Source organism: Myotis daubentonii, chromosome X (assembly GCF_963259705.1).
Source record: "Myotis daubentonii chromosome X, mMyoDau2.1, whole genome shotgun sequence".
NCBI lineage: Eukaryota > Metazoa > Chordata > Mammalia > Chiroptera > Vespertilionidae > Myotis > Myotis daubentonii.
Genome location: NC_081861.1, coordinates 100,510,095 through 100,526,405, shown reverse-complemented (window position 1 = coordinate 100,526,405; position 16,311 = coordinate 100,510,095). Strand labels below are relative to the sequence as shown.

General features: G+C 43.3%; 1 protein-coding gene across 2 annotated transcripts in view; it reads right to left on the bottom strand.

The window, feature by feature from the left end:
* LOC132225132 (vascular endothelial growth factor receptor kdr-like) overlaps window positions 1-16,311 on the bottom strand; it is a 388,352-nt gene that overhangs the window by 141,801 nt on the left and 230,240 nt on the right. For both annotated transcript variants that reach the window (XM_059680383.1, XM_059680382.1), the window contains exon 13: window positions 7,545-7,653. In XM_059680383.1, the coding sequence (XP_059536366.1) occupies window positions 7,545-7,653 (109 nt within the window). The remainder of the gene's footprint in view (window positions 1-7,544; window positions 7,654-16,311) is intronic.

Here is a 16,311-nt window from a genome sequence, read left to right as displayed (position 1 = left end):
CTCTACCCACCAATGGGGACAGAGGAAAGAGCTGGTAGGAACTATCTGCAATTATGCTTGCAAAGCCACATCTTCACTGGTTCCCCTTGCTCTGGGCTGTTTGGGATCAGGGTAGGAATGCCCTTTCCTGGAGACTTCCTTGTACACATGGTAAATTTCTTCTAAAACCAAAAGTCACTGTCTTGTGGAAGAGCCCTGAGAACACCTGTATCTTCATCTGAGGTTCCTCTTTTCAGCTAACACAGCCACCTAGATTGGGCAACTGAGGTGATTTTAGAAAATGACAGGAAGTTAACAGATTTTTCTGACTCATTCCATATTTGCAAATAATAATAATAATAATCCTATATAATAAAGAGCTAATATGCAAATGGTCATCACGCCCTCACTCCATCACACTGTAACAGCTCAGACACTCAACACTGGGGAGAGAAGAATGGGGACCAGCCAGTCACAAATAAGCTCATGAGAGAGGAATGGGGACCAGCCAGGCTGTGGCCCAGGAGAGGGACAAGCCACCCGCCCCGCGGTCCTGGGTGCTTGCGTCTGTGGCCCAGGTGAAGCCTCCCACCCACAGTCCCCTGCAGCTGCAGCCAGCCCGGGCGAAGCCAGCCCAGGTCCTGGGTGCCTGTAGCCAGCCAGAGGGAGGGAAGCCCGGGTCTTGTGTGCCTGTGACCAGCCGGAGGGAGGGAATCCTGGGTCCTGGGTACAGGGAGAAACAGAGGTGGTTAGGGTCAATCAGGCCAGCAGGGGAGCAGTTAGGGGTGATCAGGCAGGTAGTCAGAGGTGGTTAGGGGCAATCAGGCAGGTAGGCAGAGGAGTTAGGGGTGATCAGGCAGGCAGGCAGGAGAGTGGTTAGGAGCCAGCAGTCCCAGATTGCGAGAGGCAGTCGGACATCCCCTGAGGGGTCCCGGATTGGAGAGGGAACAGGCCAGGCTGAGGGACCTTCCCTCCCCGCCCCCCCCCCCACCCCGATGCACAAATTTCATGCACCGGGCCTCTAGTAATAATAATAAAAGTCTTAATTTCCTGGTATTTTATATTTGACTGATTTAGTTCAAAACTTCTGTATCCTCTGGTTTCTGCTTCTGAAGCCATCAGGAGAGTCAAACTAACTCTGGGTTGGGTTAAGCAAAAGAAAGAGGCAAAATAATCTGAAATGACAGACCCTTTTTCAAGTGTTCTGTAAACTTGTCATAAATGTGCTAATGAATGGACAAAAATATTTACATAAATAGAAAATTTATGAAATGTCAAAGTAACAGAGGGCAGATTTTCATCCAGAGTTTGGAACACCAAGAGATTCATTCCTTCCTCATCTCCCACACTTCCCACCATTCTTATCTCCCTCTTTCTCACTATACTCCTCAAATTATGACTTAAGACTTTTCACAAAATCATTAAGTTATGGAAATGCAGTTGCATATGTTTATCTCTTTTTTTTCTGTCATACTATAGATAGAAAAACTGAGTCCCAGGGAAGGGAAGAAATTTACCATGATCACACAATAAGGCTTGGCAATGGAACAAAGACTATACCACCAGTTCTCTAATTTCTAATCCATAATTTGCCTTTGGGCTTGGACTAGTGTTTTCTTATGACCTAACATCACCATATTCCTCTCTTCCTTCCCCAGAATACATTGGATGGGGCATTTGTTGGTAATGAAGATGGCTGATGCATAAACAAAGTCTTTCAGTCTTTTTTTCTGAGTAGCTTAGGGAAAATCAAGCATATTGGGGCATGTAACAATGTCTAAGTCTAGAAAAGGGTATTTGATAAGTGAATTGCCAGGCTGTTTCCATGGAGAACAGAATGGAAGTGGGAGAGGAAGCTGAAATTAGAGCAATAAAATTATAGTTAAATTCAGTATATTTGATGCATAATTTGTAATGGGGTTTGAGGAGTAGAGTGAGTTGCTTGAACAATCCCATCTCCCTTGGGGACTACTCCCTTATTGTTCTATTGGGACATACATCTTTGAAACGTCTTCAGCTCACTCCAGCTGTTTCCCATAAAGCTATTACACAACTCAGGAAAGGAGAGAAGTTGCTGATCAGAAAAAAAAGGGAAAAAACTGACTTTCCTGTTTCCATTCTCAATGACTCATTCTTATGTATGTGTGATAGAGGCATATCTGCCCACTCATACACTCCAATTACTTGGTGTATCAAACCACAGTATAATGTTCACACAAGTTCATCTTGATGAGTTTTATGTATGTGTAGAATGGTTAAGATACTATTTTCAGGAATAATATTTTAGGATCCAAGTATTCAACAAAAACAAGCCTAATAAGAGACATAATCCAGTCTTCCGTCTTCCAGCATGTTGTTTCTACTAAAACTAGAGGCACTGGACTTGAAGGAGAGATGCAGAGAGAAGCCAGGATTATTTTGACTTAAACTGCCTTTTACTCGCCTCACCTATTCTCTGACCTAAGTACTGTCCCTAGTTCCAAGGGCCACTGCCTCCTGAAATTGTCCTGAAGTGTTTCCTTGTTGGCTCAGCTTTGCACTATCTGAAAATACTTAGTATTATCTGAAAGCTTGGAAACTATAACTGTGAACCCTGTTTTCAGATTAAGACTGGTCTCAGAACAAATCTCAGAGCACATGCTGTTATTTATAGATTCTCAAGTAGAGAAGATCCTCTTTTGTCTCATTTACATAAATCATTCTTACAATGCCATTGTGACTTCATTCCTTTTACATTCTCTCTAGGGTGGAACACTCTAAAAGGTTCTACACAGAGGGCTTTCTGAAAGTCTAAATGAATTATGTTCAATGTTTCATTCTTACCTACATGTGTCCTCCCTAATAATTCCCATAAGTTAGGAAGGCCTGAGTTCCTATAATAAGAACTATGAAGAAATGACTCTCTGGGTGTGTGTGTTTCTGTGTGAACATTATACTGTGGCTTATTATACCAAGCAATTCTAAGAAGTTCATCTTGATGAGGTCTATGTAGGTATAATATGGTTAAGATACTATTTTCAGGAGTAATATTTGGGATCCAAGTATTCAATAAAAACAAAAACACAGAGAGCACTACTGGAACAAGCTAGAAAGCTGAAGAGAGGGCCTTTGTCCTAGGATTCAAGGAGTCTAAGGACCTAAACCAGCCCTCCTGGGATAGAAGTATAAAGTATTATCAGCTACAAAGAAACTGTCTCTGAGTAAGCTAAAAAGGGACCTCTGTGGTAATTCACAAGCTGAATATAAGCCAGATTTCACAGCTCTCTGATGCCCTCCTAGCAGGTGATATTTCTTGACTTTTGTAAAACTTTCAATAAAATAATTTTGAATATTTCAGCTTTGAGTCAACTGAGCTACAGTGATTCAAGGAAACTACTGCTTTTCCATCTTGGAATGTGAGCATTGGCAGGAGCACAGAAACTCTCTAAGGCCAGAGTTATGGCAGCAGTGGCTATCAGGGAATAAATATCTGAAGTGAAAAGTAATTTATTTGTGCAGAAGCTAGGCCAAAAGGTCTTTTGTCCTGACAAATCAAGGTGTTTTTCTTCATAGTACCAGTCTTGGAAGAGTTTCCCACACACCCCCCCCCCACCCCGGGTGGTCTTAGTTTGTTTTATACAAATCATATCAAATGTTTCTATATGGTATGGGTTGGCTCTGTGTTTTAGTGAGCTCAAAGATTAAGCAAGTACTTAAGAGCATACACTCTGCAGCCATGCCACCCAGCCCCACCACATTCCAGCTGTATTTTATTTGTACTTCAGTTACATCAGCTCTGAAATGATAAGTGCCTGCTTTATTAGCTGTGGTGAGGATTAGTTGTATTAAACCATTTAAAGCATATAGCACAGTATCTGGCACTGTGCTCAATGAATGTTAGTTGTAGCTGCTATTCTTTTATCATGGTTAGTGCTCAATATTGTTTATTATTATTATTATTATTATTATTATTATTATTATTATTAGACTCAATCAGTCTCCAGAATATGAAAGGCAGACTCATTGATCTGACATTTACAGAATGCCTTCAAAGCTCTTATTAAGGAAAACCATGAGTGACTGAAAACTCAGCAGCTCTCCACAGCAGCAGTTGTTTATGCCAATAAATTATCCATCGTGGTCAGTTCTCCAACTTCCCTCCAAAAGTTTTACAAGCTCTCAGTTGAAAAAAACTACTTATTTGTGATAATTCTTCACATCTGACTTATCAAGGTTAACTATCCATGGCACATTCTACAATTTTCTCTGTAGTCTCAGCCTTATCTGCCAGGAAAGACAATTTAGGAGTGGGATTGCCTTTAAAAAGTAGAGAGTTTAGTTCTTCTCACCACTCCTCACTCCAGAAGTTTCACTTGTTTTTCTTTAATTGTCTGAAGGATAAACTACACTGTGATAACCATTATATGGCACTTACTAGTGAACAGAAAGTATGAAACTGTCCAGAGTTCATTTCAGAAATCACTTTCCTATTCAACAACCTTACTTCCACCTAGGTTTGATGAAGCATTCTGACTGACCAGATATCTGGTCACATTGTTTCTTCTTTGCCTCACTCTGTCATTTCCCTCTAATGTCCTCAGGAGCAAAATAAGATAGGATGGCACAGAGATATAAATATATACAGATTGCCTATTATGACTCTCCAAAGTACTTCACTATACAGGCTACATACATTTTCTCAGTATTGCTCATGGCTGGAGAATGTATACATAATATTTACCACTTATTGAAGACAATATGTGTCAGCTACTTCATAAATACTGTCTCACTTAATCCTCATACACTAACACCCTGAAGTAGGTATCCTTATTTCCACTGTATATATGAGAAAACACAAGTCAAAGGCTGAAGCAACTTGCTTAAGGTTATACAATCGATGAAAATGTAGTAAAAAAAAAAAAAGAATAAAAAGAAATCATTGGCTTAAGAAATTATTTAACTATGTGTCAAACTTTTAAAATATTTATAATATATTATAATGCTTTCAGTTTTACAGAATGATTAAAGTATCATTCTTTAAGGAATAAAAGAATAATATGATTAAAAATGGATGAATCTTGAGAATATCATGCTAATCGAAATAAGTCAGAAAGAAAAAGTTAGGAACCATATGATTTCAGTCATATCTTACCTAATAATAGACAAACATGCAAATTGGTGTCACTCCACTACATCCACCAGGCAATCAGAGCAACTATGCAAATTAACCAAACAAAGATGGTGGTTAACTAGCATACGTAGGCGCCCAGAGGCCTGGGTCCCAGGAACATCATCGGTACCCAGGTCACTCCAAGGTAAGCCCTGTGTGGACCCTGAGCAGCCTAGGAAGGGCCTAAGCCAGGGGGCTCCTGGGCAGGGCAGAGACTGAGATAGGAGCTGGGGGCAGGGGCGGAGCCAGTGATTGGAGGGTCTGGGGGTCACCTGCCCAGGCCTAAAGCCTCGGCCAGAGGCTTTAAGACTGGGCAGGGGCCGAGCCGGCGATCAGTGTGAACTACAGAGGAAACACCTTTTCTGACCTCTCATTGGCTAAGCTCCCTGTATGCCACTGGTAATATTCTTAGTAACTTGGATAATAAGAATCCAAAAAGGTGGTCTAGAGTTTTTCCACCTCACTCCTGGAGAGAAAAACAAAGGTCCGCTGCTGGAGGGCTAAGAAATGTCATATCCTGTCCTAGCCGGTTTGGCTCAGTGGATAATGCCTTAGCCTGCCAACTGAAGGGTCTGGGTTCAATTCTGACGAAGGGTCTTTACCTAGGTTTCAGGCTCCTCCCTGGCCAGGGCCCAGGTCAGGGCTCATGCAGGAGGCAACCAATCAAAGTATTCCTCTCACTTTGATGTTTCTCTCTGTCTTTCTATTTCTCTTCCACATTCTCTAAAAATCAATGGAAACATATCCTCAGGTGAGGATAAAAAAAAATAAAGAAATGTCATATCCTATGAAAGATACATCTTGAAAATGCCTAAAAAAGTTGTCATTTTTTTCATGGTGAAGGGACTGGAGTCTGTGTTGATGCAAACACCTTGGTGACTGCGGTGACTGGCAGTGGCTGCAGCAGTGGGGTGATGGGGCTGGTGCCTTTCCATGATCAGCCTGGTCGCTTCCCACAAAGGGAGGCCAGACTGCAGCCTAGGCCTGCTCCCCAAGGGGAGTGGGGAGAGGGCCTAAGCCATCAGTAGGACATCCCCTGAGGGCTCCCAGTATCTGAGAGGAGCAGGCTGGGCTGAGGGACACCCCCCCCCAGTGCACAAATTTCATGCACCGGGCTTATTATAATAAAGAGATAATATGCAAATTGACCATCACTCCAACACAAAAGATGGCCACCCCCATGTGGACACATTATGGCCACCACAAGATGGCCAGCAGGGGAAGGAAGTTGTGGGTGATCAGGCCAGCAGGGGAGGGCAGTTGAGAGTGACCAGGGTGGCAGGGAAGTGCAGTTAGGGGAGACCAGGCTGGCAAGGGAGGGCAGTTAGGGGTGACCAGGTTAGCAGGGAAGGGCAGTTAGGGGTGACTAGGCTGGCAGGGAGGGCAGTAGGGGGCTACCAGGCCTGCAGGGGAGGGCAGTTAGGGGCAATTGGGCTGGAAGGGGAGCAATTAGGCATTGATCAGGCTGGCAGGGGAGTGGTTAGGGGTGATCAAGCTGGCAGGCAGAAGTGGTTAGGGGCAATGAGGCAGGCAGACAGGCTAGCAGTTGGGAGCCAGCAGTCCTGGATTGTGAGAGGGATGTCCACCAGGATTGGGCCTAAATGGACAGTCAGACATCCCTCAAGGGTTCCCAGATTGGAGAGGGTACAGGCTGGGCTGAGGGACACCCCCCTCCCCCATGCATGAGTTTCATGCACCAGGCCTCTAGTATGATATATAAAACTAAAAGCAACAAATGAACAAAGGAAATAAATAAAGACTCATAGACACAGTCAACAGTATTCTGGTTACCAGAAGGAAGGGAGCTGAGGGGTAGTAAAGAATAAAGGAGGTGAACTATATGGTGACAGAATATGATTTGATTTTAGGTGGTGGTCATGCAATGCCTTATACAGATGATATATCATAGAATTTTACCCTCAAAAAGTATATAATCTTATTAATCTAATGTCACCCAATAAATTTATTTTAAAAGTAAATAAAATTATAATAAATTAATTTAGTCCTACACAAGTTTAGATATCAATTTCTGAGATTTTATTCTATCATCTATCATCTAGATTATTGACTAAAACCGAATTTTAACCAGACATTGAAAGAAGCAAATTAAATCATGATGTGAGGGAGCTGGAAATATTATAAATTAATATAAAAACAAAAGAAAGTTATAACAATCAGATTCTTGCTAAGGTGTTAATCTTTTATACTAATTTAATGTGTTGCCCCTTCTAGGATATTTGCATTTCAGCCAAATTCTGCCTTAACCTCAAAAAATGAGCTATATATTACAGATTTTCAGTCAACTTTGCAGTCCTGGAGTTGAGCTGGCTGAGAAAAGGTATATTTTTCATGCATTTCTAATCACATCATAGAAGACCATCCCTGTCTGCTTTATACTCCCCAGTTCAGAATTTACCTGAGACATAGAAATGAATGCTTCTCTCATCAATGCCAACCTTGTTCATAGCTATGCAGTAGTATATACCAGAAATGTTGCTTGTCAATATCTTCAGGGTGCTCAGAGTCTAAAGAGAGAAGCAATGCATTAGTCCCAGTTAACAAGGTATAGTAGTTATTAATGCTATTCACCAGGTATTTCTGATTCTTGCCCCTTTCAGGCACATAGTAGATTTTCCTTCCTGGATAACCTTGTGCTTAAGTTGGGCCAGGAGATTGGTCAAGGATTTGAGAAAGGAAATGATGTTGGTACTTTCTAAGCTAGAGCACTTACCTGCTGTGGTGAAACTCTCCATAGATCTTTTTTTCTGGCATAATGATCAGCAATGTTTGAGATGATGGCTAATCTGCCAGCCTGCAACCCTAAGTGGCTATAATAAAAAAGTCCTCCTGCTGATGTGCAGTTGGATATATGCCATGGGCAAGAGATAAACCTTTGTGATTTTGAACCAATCAAATTTTGGATTTGTTTGCTTTCATAGAACAACAGGGGCCATCTTGACTAATACATCAGGCTGGGAAGTGACACTATAATCATTCATTCATTCATTCATTCATTCATTCATTCATTCATTCATTGAATAAACATTTTTTCAAAAAGGGACTGAAAATGAGAAATTATTCAATTTCATAAGGAAATATATACAAATATAGAATCATTCACAAATTTGTCATATAAGAATTAAATTCCCCAGATCCTAAGATGGAGATGGGCAGTGAGGGAGAGAGTGTGAGTGAGTGAGGGAGTGAAAGGGGAGTGTGTAGACCTGTGTGGTGTGTGTCTGAGTGAGGAACAGTTAGATCCTGAAGGACTTTCAGGGGTTGGTGGACCAGGCTCTCTTAGATGGGAAGCCCCACTACCACTGAAAGCAATCCTGGGCAGCAGGCACTGGCACAGAAACCATGCCATCTTGAAGGGCAGAGCTTCTGTGACAAGGATCCCAGCCTTACCACCACACAGACTGCCCTCAATCCCCAGTGGGGGGCGTGCAGGAGGCAGCTGATCCATGATTCTCTCTCATCATTGATGTTTCTATCTCTCTCTCCCTCTCCCTTCCTCTCTGTAATCAATAAAATATATATATTTTTCAATTGCTCTTTGTTTTATTATCTTTTAGGGATTTTCTTTGATCATTGCTGTTTTGTAACTCATTTGTTTTAACTTCTTCTTTGTCTTAGATTTTATTTTTGTTTCTGTTTCAAATCAAGCAGCTTGGTCTTGGTTCCATCAGAGGGCCCATTAGGTTGTATTTTAATTAACTGGTCAGTTTAAGTCAATGACTACTTAGAATTGTTTAGCCAAAGGTCTGGTAAATAGGAATAAGATTTCTTATGTGCAAGCATTCATGTTGTTACATCATAAGGATTCTACTCAGAAAGAAAAATATGGGAAAGTAAATATTTTAACTGGTCCATAAGTCCTCCTTAAATCATTTAAGTCCTTCTCCTGGAGGGTCAGAAATGCAGAGGTGCCCTTAAGCAGGCTGCAGAAGAGGCAGGGCCACTCTCCCCTTGTAAAGGAAAAAATTGTACTTTTACACTAAAGCTGGAAGCCCAGGGGTTCCTCCAGTCCTGGGAACAAGCCACGGAGGCCTGTAGCTTTTCTCCCTCTGCCTTTTCTCCAGCTTCCTAAGAGTTGTAAGGTTAGGTTATCTGTTACGCTTCTAAAAATACACTGAGATTGCCTATACTCCATTGTATGCTCTTGCCTCCTTTGTCAAATATTAATTGAGCTCCCATGCGCTGATGGCCCCGGCCCAGCTCACACCTGCTGATGGTGCAGAGCGACTGGGGCCAGCACCAGCAGCGGGTACGAGTGGGGGCTGAAGCCATCAGTGGATGCTAGTGGCGGTTGCTGCCTTGATCGCCCCTCAGGAACAGGGGGAGTTGGAGAAGCCCTCAGGGGCAATTGGGGCTGGCAGCCACCTCTCGCACCTGCTAATGGCACTGAGAGATTGGGACTGGCACTAGGCACAGGCAGCGGGTGCAAGTGGGGCCAGTGCCAGCAGCAGGTGCAAGCGCCAGGCAGGACTGTGGCGGCACTCGGGAGCAAAGAATTTTCAGTAACCACCAGAGGCTCACCCGAATGACAGCAACCGGTGCTCCACCTTGGTCTGGCTCCCCTGCTCATCTGCTCCATCATGTTCTGTGCTCTGCCCCCTGCTGCCAATGCCTGTCATGTTCCACGTGCACCCCCTGGTGTTCAGGGCATGTCATAGCGACCGGTTGTTCAGTTGTTCCGCCATTTGGTATATTTGCATTTTAGTGTTTTATATATATACTAGAGGCCCGGTGCACAAAAATTTGTGCACTCGGGAGGGTCCCTCAGCCCAGCCTGTGCCCTCTCACAGTCTGGGACCCCTTGGGGAATGACCACCTGCTGGCTTAGGCCCGCTCCCCAGGGGACTGGGCCTAAGCTGGCAGTCAGACATCCCTCTGGCAGCCTGGGAGCCCTCGGGGGATGTCCACTTGCCAGCAGGTAGCAGGCCTACCTGCAGTCGGATATCCTTAGTGCTGCTGAGGAGGCAGGAGAGGCTCCCACCACCACCGCTGTACTGGCAGCCATCAGCCTAGCTTGTGGTTGAGCAGAGCTCCCCCTGTGGGAGAGCACTGACCACCAGGGGGCAGCTCCTGCATTGAGCATCTGCCCCCTGGTGGTCAGTGTGTGTCATAGTGACCAGTGATTCCCAGTCACTCTGCTGTTAGGGTCAATTTGCATATTACCCTTTTATTATATATGACTAGAGTCCTGGTACATGAAATTCATGCACTGGGCAGTGGTCCCCTCAGCCCAGCCTGCACCCTCTCCGATCCACGACCCCTCAGGGGATGTCCAACTGCCAGTTTAGGCCTGATCCCAATCCGGGAACACTGGCTCCTAACTGCTCACCTGCCTGCCTGCCTGATCACCTCTCACTGCCCCCCCGCCAGCCTGGTTGCTCCCAACTGCCTCCCCTGCCGTCCTGGTCGCCCCATGCAGCCTGTTCGGTCGTCCATTCAGTTGTGATGGTTGCTTAGGCTTTTAGATAGATAGATAGATAGATAGATAGATAGATAGATAGATAGATAGATAGATATCTGGTATTGTGATTCCTCCAACTTTGTTCTTCTTCCTCAAGATTGTTGTGGCTATTCAGAGTCTTTTTTGTTTCCATATAAATGTTTGGAGTATTTTTTCTAGATCTATGAAATATGCTGTTGGTATTTCAATAGGGATTGCATTGAATCTATAGATTGCTTTGTATGGACATTTTTAAAAAATATATTTTATTGAGTTTTACAGAGAGGAAGGGAGAGGGATAGAGAGTTAGAAACATCAATGAGAGAGAAACATCAATCAGTTGCCTCCTGCACACTCCCTACTGGGGATGTGCCCACAAACAAGGTACATGCCCTTGACTGGAATCAAACCTGGGACACTTGAGTCCGCAGGCTGATGCTCTATCCACTGAGCCAAACCAGTCAGGGCTGTATGGACATTTTAATGATGTTGATTCTACCAATCCATGAACATAGTATATTCTTCCATTTGTTTATACTTCTTCTATATCTTTTTTCAATGTCCTGTAGTTTTCTGAGTACAAGTCTTTTACCTCCTTGGTTAAGTTCATTCCTAAGTATCTTAATTATTTTTGTTGCAATTATAAATAGGATTGTTTTTTAGTTTTTCTTTCTAAGAGTTTATTATTGGTGTATAAAAAGGACACAGGTTTCTGAGTGTTAATTTTGTATCCTGCCACATTGCCAAATTCATTTCTTAAATCTAGTTGTTTTTTTATGGAGTCTTTAAGGTTTTCTATGTACAATATCATGTCATCTGCAAATAATGAGAGTTTTACTTCATCCCTTCCAGTTTGGATGCCTTTTATTTCTTTTTTGCTGTCCGCTATGGCCAGGAATTGCAGTACTATGATGAACAAAAGTGGTGAAAGAGAACATCGCTGTCTTGTTACTGTTCTTAGGAAAAATGATTTTAGTTTTTGCCCATTGAGTATGATGTTGGCTGTAGGTTTGTCATATATGGCTTTTATTATGTTGAAATATGATCCCTCTATTCCTACTTTGCTGAGAGTTTTTATGAAAAAGGGTATTGGATTTTGTCGAATGCTTTTTCGACATCAATTGATATTATCATGTGATTTTTGTCTTGCAATGTGTATCACATTAATTTATATTCAAATATTGTATCAGCCTTGCATCCCTGAATAAATTCCACTTGGTCATGGCATATGATTTTTTTAATGTAACGCTGGATCTGATTTGTTAATATTTTGTTGAGGATTTTAGCATCTATGTTCATCAGGGATATTGGTCTGTAATTCTTTTTCTTGGTAGTGTATTTATCTGGATTTGGAATTAAGGTAATGCTCACCTCATAGAAAGAGCTTGGAAATGTTCCTTCCCCTTTAATTTTTTGAAATAGTTTGAAGAGGGTAAGTGTTAGGTCTTATTTGAATGTTTGATAAAACTCCCCTGTGAGGCTACCCGGACCAGGGCTTTTGTTTGCTGGAAGATTTTTTTATTATTGCTTTAATTTCATTGTAGTTATGAGCCTACTCAGGTTGTCTGATTCTTCCTGATTGAGTACTGGAAGATTGTATTTTTCTAGGACTATGTCCATTTTGTTCCGATTGTCTAGTTTGTTGGAATATAGTCATTCATAGTATTTTTTATGAGCCTTTGTATTACCGTGTGCTCAGTTATTACTTCACCTCTTTCATTTCTGATTCAATAAATGTTGCTGGGAAAATTAGACAGGTACATACAAAAAAATGAAACTAGACTGTTAAGGTCTGATTAAATAATTAAATCAATACCCCTCCCTCTGGGAACTGACTTTTAGGCCATTTCACTATGGACATTCACTTTTGCTGAGACCACACTTTACTTGAGACTACATTCGATTGTCCCTCCCCTCTGGACCTGCACAGAGAATTCCCCACCCAGAAAAAGCCCACCAAAAGTCCTTTAAAAACCGCTGACTCCCATCACTGGGTGCTGGAGCCATCCAGGCTTAGCCACCTGGTGTGTGAATGATCAAATAAATTTGTAATCCCTCACCATTCTGGCCTCGTGCATTCCTCCTTCAGCAACCTAACATTTGGTGCCGGAAACCTGGGAGGGTTCCATGGGGATGGGGAGCCATTGCCCCAGTTTTGGTCACCCTGAGTTTGCTACTCGGATTGCAGTAGGCAGCGGCAGCTCAACCTGGGCTTGCCTCTGAATCCTACTCGGGTGACTTGATTGCTGACCTCTATCAGGCCTCCCTCCCTTATGGGCCCTCCTGAACTGGGGAAGAGGAGCCATTGTCCTGGCTCCCGTCACCCTGAGTTTGCTACTCGGAGATTTGATTGCTGGCCTCAATCAGGCCTCCTTCCTTATGCCTACCCCCTCCCCTCCCCCCCCCCTCCCCCCGGACAGCCAAGAAGGACTCCAGATCAGGAATCTCTCCTTCTTCACTGCTGACTCTCCATCCCACATGGGCCAATCTTCTCTAGGTGAGTGAGGTTCCACAATTCCCCTGGTCCTGAGTCTTCTGCCCACTCATTCTCACTGAATTCTTGAAAGTCTCTTGTCTCAAAAGTCGTAGCGCTAGGCCAGAAGACTCCTCAGCTGTTTGGCTTTAGGTCCTTCTAGATTGGGGATGCCAAGTCCAGAGGGTCACCTCTCATTTTTCACGGTGATTTGTTTAGCAGCAGGGATGCCTGCCATAAACAGTCACCTTTGGATCTGTGGTCTATCACTCACCCTTCCTCTCTCGTGGGCCACGCCACACTCCCTCTGCACACTCATGGGGGAGATCATGCCCAATCGTCTCACTTTATTTTGTAACACTGTTTGGCCACAACATAAACTAGATAATAAGTCTCAATGGCCTGAAAATGGCGCTTTTAATTTTAACACATTGCACAGTTCAGATAATTGCTATCACTGCAATGGAAAATGGTCAGAGATTCCCTATGTCCAGGCCTTTTTCACTCTTCAGTCCCAATCCTCTCTCTCAGTCTGGCTCTACCCATCAAATCTTCCTCCTTCACACAAAACATCATACCCCTAACACTTCTGATTCTGAATCTACTTTTGACCCAGCAAACCACCGATCTCCACCCCCTTACACATCCCCTCCCTCACCTGCATTAGATTCCCAAAACCCAGACCTTCCTAACCAGAAACCACCTTTTCTCTGGCCCCTAAGAGCCCAAATCTCAAGAATACAAGCTCCAAAACAGCCTTTTCCCACCTAACACTTGCTCTTGGGCCACACAAAGACTACCCTCCTCAACAGCTTCTCCTGCCCCCGTTCTACCCCTGAGGAGACCCAAATCCAAAAACAAAGGCGAGATCTTACCAAGGCTGAGGCCCAGAAGGAAGTCTTCCAGCTCCTAGCCACCGCTCTCATCAACCTCAAACGAAGTGCCAGTCCTCCAACCGAGGGTATGTCAGGGGCTAAGCCTCCTCCGGGCCCATGCTTCAAGTGCAAGACTGCCCCCTCTGGATCCGGTTTGGGGCTCCTAGACCTCCTGGGACTGGCCACTGAAGAAGCTTCCCAGGCCCTGACAGGGCACCACAGACTTACATCACCAGGAAAGAGCCTCAGGTAGCAACTGTGTTGGCACGTACGCTGATCTTCTTTTTAATTGACACTGGGGCCACTTATTCTGCCCTCTCCAAATTCACTGGGACCCTTGTCTATTCCTCAGTCTCTTCTATTGGGATTGATGGATTAGTCTCACAGCCATTAGCCACCTCACCTCTACACTGCATCTTACTAAATACCCCCATTCACTCTTTTCTCATTCTACCTCGGTGTTGGGTCAGGGCTACCATATATTCCTCATAAAGCCCAGTTGTACCAAACCACAGTCACCTACCTCAGTTTCACTCTCACCCTACAAGGCTGAGCCATTCCTTGGACTGTAAATGCCTTATCTCCTTATCTCCTCCATGACTGTACTGTCCTCTGAACAAGAAATTTTCTCATTTCTCAGGCTCACTGGGTACTCTCGCCTCTGGGTTCACAACTTTTGTCTTCTTGCAAAGCTCCTCTATGACATGACATGGCAAAGGGACCCCCTCACTAAGCTTTTAGATCCCAAGGCCAACATTCTCACCCCCTTTAATGCTCTAAAAACTGCTCTCACCTCAGCACCTTCTTACACTCCCCCTTCCCAAATAATAGTTTCTTTACTAAAAGTGCAAATGCTTACTTAACAGTATGGCTACTATCAGAAGCTGAACTCATTATCACCCAATCTTAGCATGTTATGTCTAAGGAAAAATGTGGCAATTTTAAATCCAAGCTGTTAGAGTCCTGGGAACAAGCTACCCACCCCCTACCCCCGTCCCGCCCCCCCCCCCCGCCTTTTCTCTAGTCTCATATGCCTATACATAATTTTCCAAAGTCTTTGGTAACTTAAAAGCTTTGGAGCATTACTGGGTTAAATGATAAACATCTAAATATTTTAAAATAGTATAAAATATGGAAACATTGATTGCTAGACATGTCTTAATTCACCTGCTCTTAGTTTTTATTACAGAAGGTCTCTTGTATTTATTGAATGTATATTTTTTTGAACGTAAGAGTGTGCTTAAAGTGTGTTGATAAATGTCAATTTAAGAAATGCTGGTTGTTTATTTTTTGGCTAAAGCTGGTTATTTGTGAATGGGTAGAAATGCTTGTGAAAGTTCCAGAAAAGTTTGTCCACTGAGTCAGGGCCTGATCACCCCTGATGTCCAAAGGGACCCCTTCTCTCCTAGTAAGCTGAAGGAACCCCTCCCAGACTCTCTCTTATTGCTTTTGTACTTAAGTTGAAATCTAGACTTTCTTTATTTCAACGGTTCACTCCTAGTCCCTGACACTATCACTGAAAGTCTCACAGGTCTTCCTGCTTGGTATTTAGGAACCTCTCTCCCCTTTTCTAGCCTTATGAAAAGTCATACACTGCAAAGGACACCAAGTAGGGAGTGATCCCATGATACAGAGAGATAACAAAGTAGACCAGGAGGCCAAAGCAGTGATCAGGGGAAGCCTCCATCTCCCCAGCTCTTAGCTATACCCCATATAACACCCTAATATACTCAACAGAAACTTCAGTCCCTATTAACTCTTGGGGCCACTCAGGAAGATCCATGGTTAAAATTTCATGGAAAATATATCCTTCCCTAGGGACAAACCCATGATATCTTAAGGGCTATTCACAGTTCCCTTTATATTGGATACATTTACAACTCCTAAAACCCTTCATCACATGTCCTAGCTTAGCCCTCCTACTGCAAGATATCACCAAAACCTGTTCTACTTGTTACTCAGTATCTCCCTGAGGACAGGTTAGATTATACCTTCTTCTTTCCCCGCTCATCAGTCAAGGGGCCAAATACCTGGACAAGACTGACAAATTGGCTTCACTCATATGCCCTCTATTTAAAAAACCAAAACAAAAAAAACCCAAAAAACAAAAAAACACCACACAAATATCTTTTAACCCTCATAAATATCATCTCAGGCTGGATAGAAGACATTCCCCACTAATCTGACCCACCTCATTACAATTGCTTTCATATCTGAAATAATTCAACAGGTCTCCTCCACTCTGAGCATCCAGTGGAACTTACATCCCCCTACCAGCCCCAATCTTCAGGAAAAGTAGAAAAGGCAAATTCTTAATTAAGTTTCACCTAACTAAATTAACTTTCGAAACTAAAGAACCTTAAACTACTCTCATACC